A 16,356-nucleotide genomic window follows, 5' to 3' on the forward strand; every position below is an offset into this window, starting at 1 on the left:
AAGTTTTGCTGAGGAAAAGTAATCTCAAGAAATGACTTAAACTAAGTTTCCATTAGAAAGGAAGAACATATATAAAGGCTTCAATAGAAAAAGAGAACAAAGTGCACCTGGGTGGCTGGATGGGATTGAGCCCCACATCATCGCATGCAGGGAGCCTACTTCCCCATCTCTCTCTGCCTGCCTCTCTGCAAACTTGTGATCTCTCTCTCTGTCAAATAAATAAATAAAATCTTTAAAAAAGAGAGAGAAGAAAATGAAAGGTCAAAAGTCAGGTCTAGGTTCATTACCTGCTCCCACCCTCAGTGCAGGAGACGGTGAAGTAGGAAAACATGTTAAGTGTTAGTTTGGAGGTGAGATGAGGTAGAAATGTAAATTGCGGCAATACCAGTACGTGCTTTTATCAAAAGAAGTAGGAATAGATATGAGGCAACCAAAAATTAATAAATAAACAGTATAAAGAGACTGGAACATGTTTATATGCTGCTGGAATAGTCCTTTGGTAAGAGAGAGAGAGATGACACAGAAGAGAGAAGATACTTGAAGGAGCATCCTTGAGGAGGAGATAACCAAGAAGCTGGGACACATTGGGGAGCAACAGCACAGATGGAGAAAGTGGGCACTAATGCATAGAGGGGTGCCCATTGGATGATGATTTCCCAGCTGTTGGCTTCTCTTTGTTCAATGGAGAAGAAAAAATGTTCCGTTACCAATTTGCTTTCATCTTCAGATCTACCCCGTATTACTACTCTGTGTTAGTGGACCTGACCCATATAAACATTTCCCTTTCGCCAAACACATAATGTTAAGGTTTGCCAGCAATGGGTACTGAAGGGAGATTGCAGGAGGAGCTTCTCTTCCTGTTTCTGGTTTGCTCCTTTCAACAGGTTCTTACAGGGCACTGTGGCCAGCACCACATAGCACCTTCCTGTAGGTAGCTTTCCGCAGCCATCCAGAGGGCACCTTCCTTCTCTACCATTCACTTAGCCGCAAAGTCTGGAGTGGGCTTGGAACACCAAATCTGTTCCTTGCTAGGCTGTCTCAGCTCAGACAGTAGCAGCTTTAATATGTTATTTCCACATTCTTTAAAATTTTCTTTTTCTCTTAATAGATAATCCCTATAATCCCTTAATAGATAATTCTTTTTTTTTTTTAAGTTTTTAGTTATTTACTCATTTAAGTAACCTCCACATGCAACATGGGCTCAAACTCATGACCATGAGATCAAGAATCAAACACTCTTCCGACTGAGCCAGCCAGGCGTCCCTACAGTTAATTCTTTATGTTAAATTTTCCTGTTTCAATTACTTTGTGGTTTCTCTTTGTGGTTTCTTAAAGGGTTCTGACTTACCTAGTAAGTTTCCTCCTAAGAATGGGGGGGAGGGGAAAGAGGAGACTGGGGAGAAATGGGCTGAAAAAGTCTGGAAAAGGGGGTAAATAAATTTGCCAGACAAAAGTAGGATTTCCATTCCACTGTTTGGATGTATTATAATTTATTTTACCAGTCTCTGGATGTTTAGGTTCTTTAAAACACACACACACACACACACACACACACACACACACACACACACACACACACACACACAATGACACAATGTGGATGTAGATGGATACTCTATTAGTCTACCAATGTTTTTTGAGACATCTTTTATTTCCTTTCCTTTCTTTTCTCTTCCTTTTCTTTCTGTGTATTTATTTTTGACTGCTATGACTGCTGACTCTTTGAAAAGACTGCCAAAATAAACTGTTGGTAGAACAAAGTCAAGTCTGGGCCCCTAGGTGGCTCAGTTGGTTAAGCGACTGCCTTTGGCTCAGATCATGATCCCAGTGTCCTGGGATTGAGCCCCACATCAGGCTCCCTGCTCAGTGGGGAGCTGGCTTCTCCCTCTGCCTGCTGCTCCCCTGCTTGTGCTCTCTGTCAAATGAATAAATAAAATCTTTAAAAAAAAAAAAAAAGAACAAAGTCAAGTTTATTGCTTATCACAAAAACTTGTAAGGAGGGAGGGATAAGAGAAGTAAGGGAGACTACTGCCTTGACAGTCTTGATAGCACCTTAGAAAGGGGAGGGCAACAGCAGCAGAATATTTATGGTTTTTAAAAGTCTGGATTGGATAAGTTTTTTTTTTTTTTTTTTTAAAGATTATTTATTTGAGAGAGAGAACCTGTAGGGGGAGGGGTAAAAGGAGATAATCTCAGGCAGATGCCCTGCTAAGCACGGAGCCCACCACAGGATTCAATCTCACAACCCTGAGATCATGACTTGAGCCAAAATCAAGAGTCAAGGGGGCTTACTGGGTCAAAATTCATGACATAATTTATATAGACATAGCTCTGAATCTTGGATAGGAACAGTCATTTGATGAGCCTGGTAGAGTGATCTGTGTCCTGAGAAGGGCATATTTATTCTCATGAAGAATAACTGAGCTCGTCTCTGGTTGGGGGAGGGGGAAGAGGACTTTCCAGAAGTTTGACTTAGGTAAAGTTTCTTAGACATAACAGCCAAAGCCAAATCCCTATAAGAAAAAAATTAAGGGGCTGCTGGGTGGCTCAGTCATTAAGTATGTGCATTCGGCTCAGGTCGTGATCCCGGGGTCCTGGGACCAAGCCCTGCATCGGGCTCCCTGCTCAGTGGGGAGACTGCTTCTCTCTCTCCCTCTGCCTCTCCCCCTGCTTGTGCTCCCTCTCTCGCTGTATCTCTGTCAAATAAATGAATAAAATCTTTTAAAAAATAATAATAAATAGTTTTTCATCAAAATGAAACTTCTCTTTGAATGACACTATTAAAAGAATGAAGAAAAGTTATAGACTGGGAGAAAATACTTGCAAATGATATCAGGTCGCAAATAAGCATTTTAAAAGATGCTCAATATTCTTCAGGGAAAGGCAAATTAAAAGCACAGTGAAATATCACTAGATACCTATTTGGATGTCTAAAGTAAAAATCAAGTGTTGACAAAAATGTGAAACAACCAGAACTCTCAAGCACTGTTGATGGGAGTGAAAAATACTACAACCACTCTGGAAAACAGTTTGGCAGTTTCTTACAACATTAAACACACACCTATCACAAAATGCAGCTTCTAGGTATTTCTACTCCTAGGTATTTCTACTCCTAGCTATTTCCCAAGAGAAATAAAAGCACATGTCCATACAAAGTCTTATATGAATATTCATAGCAGCTTTATTTGTAATAGCCAAACACTGAAACATCCAAATGTCCATCAATGGGTCTATGGATAAACAAATAGCGGTATATCCAAATACGGGAAAATTATTCAGCACTAAAAAGGGAATTAAGTGTTGTTACATACAATGGCATGGATGAGTTTCAAAATAATTATGCTAAATGAAAGAAGCCAACAAAAAAAGAGTACATACTGGGGCACCTGGGCGTCTTAATCAGTTAAGCATCTGACTCTCCCTTTCGGCTCAGGTCATGATCTCCAGGTTATGGGACCCAGCGCGCACCCCCCCACCTTGGGCTCCATGATCCACAGGGAAACTGCTTGAGATTCTCTCTCTCCCTCTCCATCTGCCCCTTTCCCCCAGCTCTTCCTCACTCTCAAATAATTAAAATAAATTTTAATTTATTAAAATTCCCTCTCCGTCTCTCTGCCCCTCCCCCTCCTCTAAAAATAAGAGAGTACATAGTATACGATTGCATTTAAGCAAATTATAGAAAAATGCGAACTGATGTATAGTGAGAGAAAGAAAGTCAGTGGTTGTTTGGGGATGGGTTTTGCAGGAGGGGTTTGGAGGGCATGAAAGAGACATTATAAAGAAGCATGAGAAAATGTTTGGGGGTGATAAATATATTCTCTTTCTTTGCTGTTGTTGTTAAAGATTTTATTTATTTATTTATTTATTTATTTCCAGGGAGCGAATGAGAGAGATCCTTACTCTAAATTGGGATGTCCAATACCACCAGTTTTTTACGCACCGAACTACGTGTGAGAGTAAAAGACTAAGCAAATATATTGTACTAGGAATGGGAGACCCTTCCATTCTGGAGCATTTTCCGCTCTCTTCGGCCCATTATAAACTGGGTTTTTATTTTTGCATGCTCAGTGAAATCGCTCTACGTGAAGTCCTCGTGAGCCCTGAAAGCCTCTACAGAGTTCCAAAAGTCCCCCCAGTATGAACTTACATTGTGGCATTTCACCGCAGGCGGAGATGCCAGACCTCTCGGCTCCGCCACACGTTTGGCCAGATGCTGGGGCTCCAAAACAGACTACCAATCCCAGCTCTCAGCTGGGGCTCCGCGGCCAGGCGAACGCCCCAGCAGATCCCCCAAACAGGGGCGGGGCCAACACCGGAAGAGGCGGGGCCCGAAGCGCCGAAAGGGCGGCGGAAGAAGCTGTGCTTTCTTTTCCGTGCGGCCACCGAAGGATGAGGGTGTGTGAGGCCCCGTCGGCCAAGCGGGCCGGGTGGCAGCGTCTGCGGGCCAGTCGCAGGGCTCTTCGAGGTGGGAGTCCTCGCGGTTTTAGTTCCTCCTGTTCCCTGCCGGGAACCTGATTCCGTGCCGGAAGCCATGCCTGCCTCAGGCCTTCTGACCTTTGGTGCCCGCGCCCAGGGCTTCTGACCCTTGCCGAAGCTCAGCGGAATGGTCGGTCCGGGAGGCTGCCTCCTCCCCCCTATCCCGGCTAAGTGGACGCGGCTGGAGCTTACTTCCCGGTCGTTGGCTCTGTCGCATTTTTTGAATAACCAGACGCGACTCTTAACCTGACCCTTCTCTTTTAGTAACCCTGGCTTCAACTGTTCTAACCTCAAGAATTAATAAAGCGTCTTCTCAGATTCAGGTCGTTCCGAGGTGGGTAGAGGGTACGGCGGGTAGGTTTAGTGCTCCCCCCGGCCCTTCTCCGGAGCCCTTTTGTATCTCCTGCAAAGCCTTGTGTGCAGCCTAGACGGTTTTAAGGTCTGCTAAATGGGCTGCGTATTTACCCCTAGTAAGGGAGCGTTTTGTAAAATCGGGAAAGGATTAGCTCCAGGAAGTTAGGACAACCTTTATTTAACTATACTTTGTGATTGGCATTTAAAATTGTTAACAGTTTAGGAACAGTTCTCGTAGGGATTTAGTACAGTTAAGTAGTCGCATTTGTGAGTTTTCCTTTCTAGATAGGCCAGAGACGTGGTATTGAAGTTGGAGAACAACACGTACTGTATAGATCCCCGCCCCCGCCCCACAGGCCATAAATGCCTGCTCTATCTACCCTTAGATGTTTGCGTTTGTATAGAGATGTGTATTTCTGGACCTAAGAGGGAAGAAACCAGGTCAGCCGCTAGGAGACTGGAAAAATACTGCCTATTCAAAAACAAGTTATTAATGAATACTTCTTCTACGAGACTTGGTGAAATCCTGTGGTTTGTTGTTCCCTCTCCGAATACGTTGCTGACAACAAGGCAAGTGTGATGGCTGCAAAATAGTTTAAATTTGGTATTAGTCATTATTTTGAGGCCTAAGGGGCTTGAAGCCAATTTTTATTGATAAATATTGGGATTTTAAAAAAATTTTCAGTCTAATGTTTGGTAAAAATATTGATAATGTAGGTAATTCCTGAAGCATAATAAATACAGAGGGTACCAAACCATTAATTGTGATTTTACCAATACAATAGCATCTCATTTCTTTCCCGTCCCATTCTCCTGCCTTCCATCCTGAGACGCCTGTTATCTGGGTTTTTTGTCGCTCTCCGCTTTTTTAGCTGAGTGGGACAGATAGTTTAATTCCAGATACGTTTATCTCTAAACATTCTTAGAGGCTACACAGATGGGATTATGCATATAGTTGTCAGTAGTTTTCATGAATCTCATTACACTGAAATTTTCCAGTTGGAATTATTCATAACTAATAGTTTGTGTTCCTAATATTGATTATGTGAAATTATTTCCAGACTTGAAAATGATAAATTGTTTTGCAAGGTCCAGCATTTGCTGTGTCTTCATAAATCATTTCCAGTAGCTGTCTGGTTCAATGATTTATCCTCCTGGGTGCTGTGGGATATGATCTGTGGTCCTGGCCATTCCCTTTGCACTGCCTAAGTGTGCTTTCAGGCAACCTGGGACTTAATTCCACAAGACTGTCCCAATAATGATGCCAACATAATGTATCTGCTGTAAAACTATATTAGATTTGCCATTGTGATGCTTTGGTTGGAGGTCTGCACACTTGTTTTTATATATCTAACCTTTAACCTGATTCATATCTCATCCTTGTCAAGCTCTGAGACAGAAAAGCAATGGCCAGGTACTCATTAGGACCATCATGTCTTAAAATCGATACTACCACAGTAAAGAACCATCATATGTATCCACCATTTTTCCTGTTCATGCTAATAAACCCATTTCCAGCTTGGAAAGGTCATTTATAGAATTATTAGGGCCCGAACAGTCAAAAATAATAAAATGCTCAAATCATTATAGAGATTTTAAATTTGGGGTTTATCTGTTTTGACTATCAAAAAAAGAATTAAGCAGAAAATACTTTGCTCATTAGAGGTGTGTTAAACAACAGAAAAATTTTCCACTATATGGAAAAACGTGGTTTTTATTAAGAAGTTAGTTGGGAGTCAGGAAGGTTGCAAATATTACTGCATTTATGGTTCCTGATAAGAAGGAAAAAATCTTATTGGACCATTTTTACATATTAGATGCCAAACAAATGGATGCAAGTACAAATGAGAACTCAAAATACTTTAATTTCCAGGTGCAGCAGAGCCTATGAGGTGAAGATGAATGAAGGTCATCCTGATGTTTTCCAGAAACTGCTTACAGGATGGCTGTGATAAAACCACTAGGAGCACAACTGCACGTAATGAGGTACCAAATTTAGTGTTAATTGTGTGCTTTTTAATGTTTAATACATTTTTTACATAGGTTTAAATTAAAGCTGGCACAATGATGACTTAAATTACTTTTTGCCGTTTACCCAGCTGAGGGTTTCTTTGAAGAAATAATTTTAAGACTGAGATGCCAGTAACCTATATTGTTGAGGTGAATTACACAAGTATAATGCAATTTTTAATTAAAATGGGTGAAATGTTCTTTTCAGCGTATAGGTAGCTGCAGATGAATATTCAAGTCCAAAACTGTCATGGTTAAAATTCATTGCCTCAAGTAAGTAATTATGATTTGTCAAGTAATCACAGCTATTAATAATTCAAAAGTATCTGAAACTCCAGTGGGCTAGCGCCATTTCCTGTTAAAATTGTCTGTATGGGGCGCCTGGGTGGCTCAGTGGGTTAGGCCGCTGCCTTCGGCTCAGGTCATGATATCAGGGTCCTGGGATCGAGTCCCGCATCGGGTTCTCTGCTCGGCAGAGATCCTGCTTCCCTCTCTCTCTCTCTGCCTGCCTCTTCATCTACTTGTGATCTCTCTCTGTCAAATAAATAAATAAAATCTTTTAAAAAAAATTGTGTATGTCAGAAGTATGGTTTCTTTTTGATTCTTGATTTTTTTTTCACTATTGGTTTCTGATTTTTTTTTTGTAGAGGCATGCAGTTGGAAGGAGAAATGAAGAATTGGTCAAGAAGACATGAATTGAAACAGATAATAAAATTAATATTTTATTTAACATTGATCACTTCACAATAAACGATGTAGAAAAATACATCTTTGAGTACTTGTAATTGCTGGTCAGTAATGCCTGTTACCTTTTAAATATCTCTAAACCGCTCCATTTTCATAATCACTAGTCAGACTTGTTTTTAACATCCTTTAAGGATACTGTGTTCTTGTCAATAACTAGCTCATTTGTGGATGATTCCCTTTGAGAAGGCAGTCACCCAGGGAGACATTCTAGTACCTCCAGTTCTCCTGCCCTTTCTTGCCTTAGGGGATTTCAGCAAACTAGATAACCATAAGGTTTCCCCCAGAACCTGCTATTATACCTAAAAAACAAGTATTTTGGAATCGCCTTATGACCTGTGGAATTTGTTTAAAATTTAAATCTTATTGTTTTTACCTTTGAATAAAAAAGTAACCCTGGGGTACCTAGGTAGTGCAGTTAGTTGGGCATCTGACTCTTGGTTTCTTCTCAGGTTGTGAGATAAAACCCAGCATCAGGCTCTGCACTAAGCATGGAGTATGCTTAGGCTCTCCTCTCCCTCTGCTCCCCCTCCCTCATTCTCGCTCATGAGTAAATCTTAATAATAAAATAAAAAAAAAAAAACAATTGCTCTGAAAAAAATAATTCTGATCCATTACTAGAACAAATAATGTTACATTAAGGAAAATAGTGATTGGACAACTGTCCAGTCTGTCCAGTACTTGAGGATTTACAAGAATTCTAAAACTAGGGACTGCCTGGGTGGCTCAGTCGGTTAAGTGTCTGCCTTTGGCTCAGATCATGATTTCAGGGTCCTGAGATTGAGTCCCACATTGGGCTCTCTACTAAGCGGGGAGTCTGCTTCTCCCTCTCACGCCCCTTTTATGCTTGTTCTCAAGTAAATAGAAGTTTCCAAAAAAATTCTAAAACAATTCCTAACTGGAGGTTTAGGTAAATCTTGCTTTTCCCCTCTTGAGTCCCACAGTATATAATGACCTGCCTTTATCCAAGTTACAATTTCAATATGGCAAGTCAAACAGTACAAAACCTGTATAGCAACAAAGATGCCACAAAATAAGGTCTTAACTAGAATTACAGAACTTCAATATGTAAATTGTTTTTGAAAACTAGCTTTGCTTTCTAAACAGGAGTATCTGTGACTAGTGTATATTCACTATTTTTGAATGATTTGTCAAAGGTCCATAGAGAAACCTGTCCCATCTTTATGGTTAAAAAGCTCCATGAGGTAACAGTTTCTAAAGAATCAGCATGGTAGTATCTGGGTGAAATTTTGGCAATTTTGTAATGACATTTTCCTTTCAGTAAGATTTATTTATTTTATATGTATTTTTAAAATTTTATTTTATAATTTCTCTTAAGCTTTGAAAAATGAAAAGGATTTGGGGATTTTACAAGTTAAGCATATTTTCTCGGTCTTACTCTCCCCAACCCACCCCTGCCCCACCTTTCAGAGTAGATCTTTTCCCTCCAAAAACAAAGGATTTGCAGATTGGTTTCTTTGCCTTTTGGTACCTTTCCTGTAACCAATTAGGTTTAAAGAGCCAATTCTTGCCCTTTGATTTAAATTACTTTTTCATTTAACCTGGCTTAAAAAATGGGGAATATCCAAGCTTTCCCTTATTCCATAATTAGGGCTTCCAAAATGATATAATGGACATAACAGTATATAATACAGTATGAAATCTTAAATTTGAGGCTTCTGTTTATAGAAATTGCTCTTGTCCAGTTCACAGGTGCATGAAAAATGGTTTAAAATGACTTGTAGGTAAATATTTTCATTTAAAGTGTTGTTGCCATCTTGTGACAAATAGAGGGAACTACATAAAAGTGATTTTTTTAACATTGCTTGGTTTGTAAGTTTTTCATATTGAGACCATATTTCATACATTTAGGGTAGCATTCTAATGTATTATTATACATAGTATTACCTGAAGCATTACTTCAAAATCACACTTTTATACTGCTTAAATATGAAGAAAATATCCTCAGATTGGCTATTCATCGCTAGTGAAAAGAGCTGTCCCAGGTCCATATGTGGTAATAAACTGTTGGAGCTGCTGTTGGCACTGAGTCAGATAGATGTCCCTTTGCTCTAAATACTCTTCATTATACAATTCAAATGGAAATACTGCATTTGGAGCAACACAAAATACAGCGGCCCCTAAGTAAAGAAGGAAAAAAAAGTGTTAATGAGAATTCCTTCAAATGCTAAATGTTTTTCAACAAAATAGTATGTTTTAAAATTAAGTTCTGACCTATTGAATAGAATATTTCAATAATCATTTAAAGCTGACCTGTTTTTGAGACTCATGAGATAGTTTCAGTACATGCACAAACTTACCAGTGCCAAGAAGAAATAACGTTGATTACATTTTAAAGTTCAGAAACTATAGAAATTTGTTATCTGTTGATGTAGTCATTACAGTTTTGAACCTGAGTAGTGATGTGAGGAGGTGGAAGAAGTAGGGAGAGAAGGTATTAGAAGGTATGGAAACACTTTGATAAAGGTTAAATGGATGACTGAGGATAAAGACATCATTGTATGTTTTTCAATTATTTAAAACCATTGACATAAAGGCAGACATCAGCCTATGGAATAGAATATAAAGCCTGAAAATAACCCCTCAAATATATGGTTAGATGATTTTTTATATGGGTGCCAAGACCAATGGGGAAAGGACAGTTTCCAACAAATGGTACTGGGAAAACAATATCCACATAAAAAAAAATGAAGTTGGTCCCTTACCTTATAGCAGACTAAAACATAAGAACTAAAAAACAAAAAATTGGGGAAATGCTTCTTGACATTGGATTTGGCAGTGATTTCCTGAATACAACATTACAAGCACAGGGAACAAGAAGAAACTGGTAAATCAGACTACTTCAAAATAAAAAACTTGTGCATCAAACATAATCAACAGAGTGAAAAGGCAACCCATGGAATAGGAGAAAATATTTGAGAATCATATCTAATAGGGGATCTACAACTCAACAAGAATAAAACAACCCAATTCAGAAATGGGCAAAAGAGAAACAGACATTCTTCCAAAAAAGATATACAAATAGCCAATAGGCAACATGAAAAGATGGTCAACATCACTTTAGGAAAATGCTGAGATACTGCCTCACATCCATAAGGATGGCCACTACAAAAAAAAAAAAAAAGCAAATGTTAAGTTTGTGAAGAAAAGCAAATGAAATGTTGGCAAAGTCCTTGTGCACTGTTGGTGGGAATGTAAAATGTACAATCCTATGGAAAACAGTATGGTGTTTTATCCAAAAAATTACTATATGATCCAGTGATTTCATTTATGGGTATATACCCAAAAGATTTAAAACCAAGGTCTCAAAGAGGTAAGTGTATACTCAGGTTAATAGCATTATTCACAATAGCCAAAGGTAAAAGCAATCTAAGGTCCATTGTTGAATGAATGGATAAAGAAAATGTGTGTGTGTGTATACATACATACATATACACATACACTAGAATATTCAGTCTTGAACAAGAAAGAAATTCTAATGCATGCTACAACATGGATAAACCTTGAGGACATTATACTAAGTGAAGCAAGCAGGACAAAATAGGACAAACACATGATTCCACTTATATGAGGTACATAGAGAAGTCAAATTTATAAAAATAGGAAGAATGGTGGTTGCCAGGGCCTGGGGGAGGGGGAGATTGGGGAGTTACTGTTTATTGGATACAGAGTTTCAGTTAGGGTAAATGAAAAGGTTATAGAGAAGGATGGTATCAACAGTGTGAATGTACTTAATACCACTGAACTGTATACTTAAAAATGGTTAAGATAGTAAATGTTAGATATTTTTTACCACAGTTTAAAAGAAAAAAAGAACTGGCTGTTACTGTAGGAATTAAGCTCTTAAATTCTGTTTCGTTGTTGATTCATTGAATGAACAGGGAACAGTGAATAGTCACACTGTGACTGGCCAGATGTAGAGTGGGTAGCCAAGCAGAGAGTGTCACTTTTCCTAGAGCCGTCTGTCATCAATTAACAATTATATAGCCTCAGATTTCTGTAGCCTCAGACTTCTGTGACTGTTCCCTTTACTACTTCCTTTATATTACCTGAATCTTTGCTGTCCCTTGAGACACTGCTTTCTTCCCCGTGGCTGTCTCAGATGAAGCTGCTTTTTCTCAAAACACCTCATACCTTACTATCACAAGACAGAGACAGTGCCTAACTTGCTGCCCCTCTGTAGCAAGACCAGATCATTCTCAACCCTGCTTTTCTCTTTCTTTCCTCTAATGTCTAGTGCCACCTGGCTTTATTACCCTTTCTCTTCCATGGTAAAGTCATCAACCAGTTCTCAGCACAAGGCTCATAATCTCTTCTCTTCCCTAATGCTTGCCTTTCCATGATTTCCATGTGAATTATTTCTTTAACTTCAGACCTCCCAGTCTTGACCTTTTCCCTTCTACCTCCACTATGCATAGGAAGGTCACAGGAAACTGATCACCAAAAACTTACTTCAAAACCATTAGTTCAGATGTCCCTCTTCCCTGCACTACCTTTTATACTTCCAGCTTCCAGGTCTTTTATCTCCAAGGCCTCTAATCAGCTTTCTTCAATTCACTCTTCTTATTTATTTACTTATTTATTTAAAAAAATTTTTTTTAAATATTTTATTTATTTATTTATCAGAGAGAGAGAGCACAAGCAGGCAGAGTGGCAGGCAGAGGCAGAGAGAGAGAAGCAGGCTCCCTGCAGAGCAAGGAGCCCAACGCAGGACTCAATCTCAGGACCCTGGGATCATGACCTGAGCTGAAGGCAGCACCTTAGCCAACTGAGCCAACGTGTCCCTCACTTCCTCCTTTTAAAGGAAGAATCTCTGCCAAGCCAGTCCCCCAACTTCTTTGCCCCTCTACAATACTCTGTCACACTCAAATATTAAAACCTCAACTCTGCACGAGCACATTTGCTTTATGCTTGCACTTGGGCTGCTAGGCAGAAAATCACCTAATTGGCATTTCTTGGTTTCACTTTAAATGAACCACAGAAACGTCAGCTGGATGGGAACTTGCACTGCCAGACAACCCTGCTGGGTTTGTCTAGCACAACTGTCCCCCACAACATGACTATTATATTCCATTCTTCTCTCCTCAAACATTTTGTTTTAGCTGATGACCTTGTGTAGAGTATGTGACCAAATCTACAGAACTAATTCTGTATCCATTTGTCTTCCCTCCTATAAAATGAACTGTCTTTTCTATTAGAGGCCAATTCTTTCACTTGTGCTGTGGATCCCATCCTCTCTCACCTTTTTAAGGATTTTACTCCTTTGATCTTCCCCCAGTTCTGTAGTGTCATTTGTTTACTCCCTATTTATTGCACATCATAAGATCTACTTATTCTTTTTTTTTTTTTTAAGATTTTATTTATTTGTTTGACAGAGATCACAAGCAGGCAGAGAGGCAGGCAGAGAGAGAGAGAGGGGAAAGCAGGCTCCCTATTGAGCAGAGATCCGGATGCAAGGCTTGATTCTAGGACCCTGAGATCATGACCTGAGCTGAAGGCAAAGGCTTTAGCCCACTGAGCCACCCAGGCGCCCCAGATCTATTTATTCTTAAAAAAAAAACCCCAAAAATCAAACAAACAAAAAAACCAACTAGGGCACCTGGGTGGCTTAGTCGTTAAGCATCTGCCTTTGACTCAGGTCATGATCCTGGGGTACTGGGATTGAGTCCCACATCGGGGTTCCTGCTCAGCAGGGAGTCTGCTTCTCCTTCTCCCTTTGCTGCTCTCTCTCTCCCTCTCTCTGTCAAATAAATAAATAAAATCTTAAAAAAAAAATTATCCTTTCTTGGACCACACATCCTTCTCTGGATAATACCCTATTTTTCTTCCTCATCTTTAGAGTCAAACATCTCAAAGTTGTCTGTGTGTATCCCACCCAAATCCCACTCCACTGAAGTAGCTCTGATCACAGACACTCTACCCTCTAGATTGCCAAATCTAATCTTCTATAACTACACGTGATTTTCTTTCTATATTTTAGCTGCTACTTCTCAGTGTCCTTTGTTAGTTCCTCCTAACTCAACCCCATTTCTAAATATTGAAATTCTTCAAGGGCATTTCTAAATATTGAAATTCTTCAAGGGCAGTCCTTGGAGTTCTTAGTATAATCTCTTTCTAGGTGATTTCAAGTGATTTCATCCATTCCATGGCTACGAGTGCCATCTCTGTGCTGATGGTTCCCAAATTAAATTTCTAAATTAGAATTCTCATCTAAACTCCAGATTCTTGTATGTCTATTGGTACCTATGTAGGATGCCTCAAACTTGTAACTATCATTTGGTTTTTCTCCCTACCTTTCTTCTCCTTTTTTCCTAGACTTGGTAAATGGCACCATGATTCACTCAGTTGCTCAAGGCAGAAGTTTGGGAGATTTCCTTAATTCTTCCCTCTACCCTCTGTCCCAGCTTCTAAATCTAGTTCATGAGCACAATCTATTAGTTTCTGTATCCAAAAAATATTTTTATATCATTCCTCTTACTTAGGGCTGGTTGGGAACCAATATTTTACTCTCTTAGTACATAAAATTAATTCAGGATGATAATTAACTTTTTATGGAGATCACAGACCTATAAGATATACTTCATAAAACTTACTATTCATTTCTCTAAGCAAAAACGTATAAAGCACATACACATAAAAATTTTTATAGAATTTAGAGATTCACGAGCCCCTAGAACTCTCTAAGTATTCATGAATTTCAGGTTAAGAATGCTTGATTTAGATAATTATAGAACAAAGTTCTAATGTTCTAAGGAATCTCTGCAAAAAGTTATTATCATATAAACTGAATTTAAGGCAAATTTAAGCACTGAACATACATACACAGAAAAGCCAATGTTAATACATACTTTAATTCCTAAGGTTGGAACCAAAGTTTGGTTTCAAGGATGGTTATATTTTATCAAAATTAATGTCTCATCCAATTCAACAAAGACCTTTGTGAGAATAACTCTCTTTACTCTTACCCTAAGAGCCCTTTAATGTTTTTATTAGCAAAACCATAATAAGCTCAAATTAATTTCAAATAATTAAATGCTATAGTCACAGGGTTAGTATAGCTAGCAATTCAGAAAGGTGGTGATGCCAGATGATCACATTTTCTTTAGCTATGTGCTAAATGTCCCATTGAGGGGGACTGCTTGACAATTAAATGTTACATGCTATTTTAAAAGGAAGATGAATTTAAAATCACCTCCTGTGTTGTATTAAGTACATGTTTTTACAGAATTCTAAAAGCGTTGCAAAAGTACAAATATCCAAGCAATCATACACAATAAGCAACTTAACAGATGATACTACCTATAAACAATTAGTAAGTGTTCAAATTCAAACAGGCCTTATCTGATAAAAATTTATTATTCTTTAAAATAATATTTAAAATACATATAACATTTTATTTTAACAGACTAAGAATATTTAAATATAATTATTTATAGTGACCATTAACAAATTTAATAGATTACCATATTTCAGTGTGAGAGATGTTTCAAATAATAAGGCTGCAATCAGTGCATCTCCTTTAAGCACTTTACTCCTTAAGTTCAGTCGAGCATGGGCTTCAGCTAGGGAAACTCTGAAAAAGAAAATATACGCTAATCAAAATATGTTGATATTATAAAGATAATATATATTTTGGCAGGAACAAACCAAGACATATGTGTACATAAGCCATACTTTAAAGATTAGCTTATTTTTACTTTAAAAAAATTTAGTTTCTTTTCAAAGCATGTTTTTCCTACTAAGTTCAATAGACTATTCCAGAAAAAGCAAATATCCTGACTTGTTATCAAAGACTTGGTTTCCACCCTGACTTATCTTCATTTTTATTATTCTACACCCTTTTCCCCAAGTTCTGTTCAGATAAATACAAAGTTGGGAAAATTAACCTAACTAAATATCTCTTATAGATATCTTTGGTGTTTTCTTCCAGTTCTTCATCTATTTAAAGACCTCATAGAATCTTGAAATTTTAGTTTTGGAAGAGACCTCAAAGTTGGACTCCTATTAGATAATTCAATTTTCTCTACAATATCCCAGGCTTCTTATTGTCCAGTCTCTTCTGAACTTTTCCTAGGGCTCGCTAGGAATCCAGTCCTTTATCTTTTATTTTTAAATTAACCTGTGATTACCTAAAAAATTTCCCTCAAGCTCTCATTAGGTATATGTAATGTATTTGATGATCGCTGAGCTTGGAAATCAGAAAACACGGGCTAAGTCTTTAGAATTTTCTAGCTGTGTGACTTCATATATATCATTTACTTTCTGGAATTTTTTTGAAGCTCAGGTATAAAATGGGAACAATAATAATTCACAGTTATTATAATTTCAAATATAGCACTTGAAAATTTTGGGACTCACCCACAAAGATTATATAAATTAAAGCTGAAATTGGTTTCACTGAAATTTCTATCCATTGGTCCCTAGTTTTATTTTCTGCGATTATAAAACAAACCTAATACTTCTTAAATATGACAGCTCTTCAAATATTCAAAGACAACTTTCCTATTTGCCCTATGTTTTCTTTTCTCTAAGATAAAATATTCCTAGCTCTTTTACTGTGTTGTAAGATGTAATTTTCAGGCCCTTCACTATTCTGGCTACTTTCCTCATGACCAGATTTGGCTAATATTCTTTTTCAGTATAGTACTACAGGTGTGATTTAACCAGCAATGCAGAGGTGAGGCAGAACTAGCATTTTTTTTTTTTTTACTCTAGATACTATATTCTATTACACAACCTGAATTCATTAAC

The 16,356-nt window shown here is 38.2% G+C and overlaps 1 protein-coding gene and 1 long non-coding RNA gene across 3 annotated transcripts in view; one reads left to right on the plus strand and one right to left on the minus strand.

The window, feature by feature from the left end:
* Positions 1–4,366: 4,366 nt before the first annotated feature.
* On the plus strand, positions 4,367–7,606 carry LOC111155431. Of its 2 annotated transcripts, XR_002641141.1 has the most exons (5): positions 4,380–4,465; positions 4,741–4,810; positions 6,704–6,816; positions 7,049–7,113; positions 7,488–7,606. It is a non-coding gene; the product is annotated as an uncharacterized LOC111155431 (long non-coding RNA). The 2 variants fall into 2 exon arrangements; XR_002641142.1 differs by lacking the exon at positions 4,741–4,810 and having other exon boundaries at positions 4,367–4,465.
* A 1,952-nt stretch (positions 7,607–9,558) lies between these two features.
* The window catches only part of LOC111155477 (minichromosome maintenance domain containing 2), a 29,199-nt gene continuing 22,401 nt past the window's right edge, over positions 9,559–16,356 (minus strand). The window contains exons 13-14 of the mRNA XM_022515646.1: positions 15,069–15,178; positions 9,559–9,725 (exon numbers count right to left, since the gene is read on the minus strand). Of these exons, the coding sequence (XP_022371354.1) occupies positions 9,559–9,725; positions 15,069–15,178 (277 nt within the window). The remainder of the gene's footprint in view (positions 9,726–15,068; positions 15,179–16,356) is intronic.

This window comes from Enhydra lutris, unplaced genomic scaffold (assembly GCF_002288905.1).
Source record: "Enhydra lutris kenyoni isolate GAN:26980312 unplaced genomic scaffold, ASM228890v2 scaffoldscaffold41, whole genome shotgun sequence".
NCBI lineage: Eukaryota > Metazoa > Chordata > Mammalia > Carnivora > Mustelidae > Enhydra > Enhydra lutris.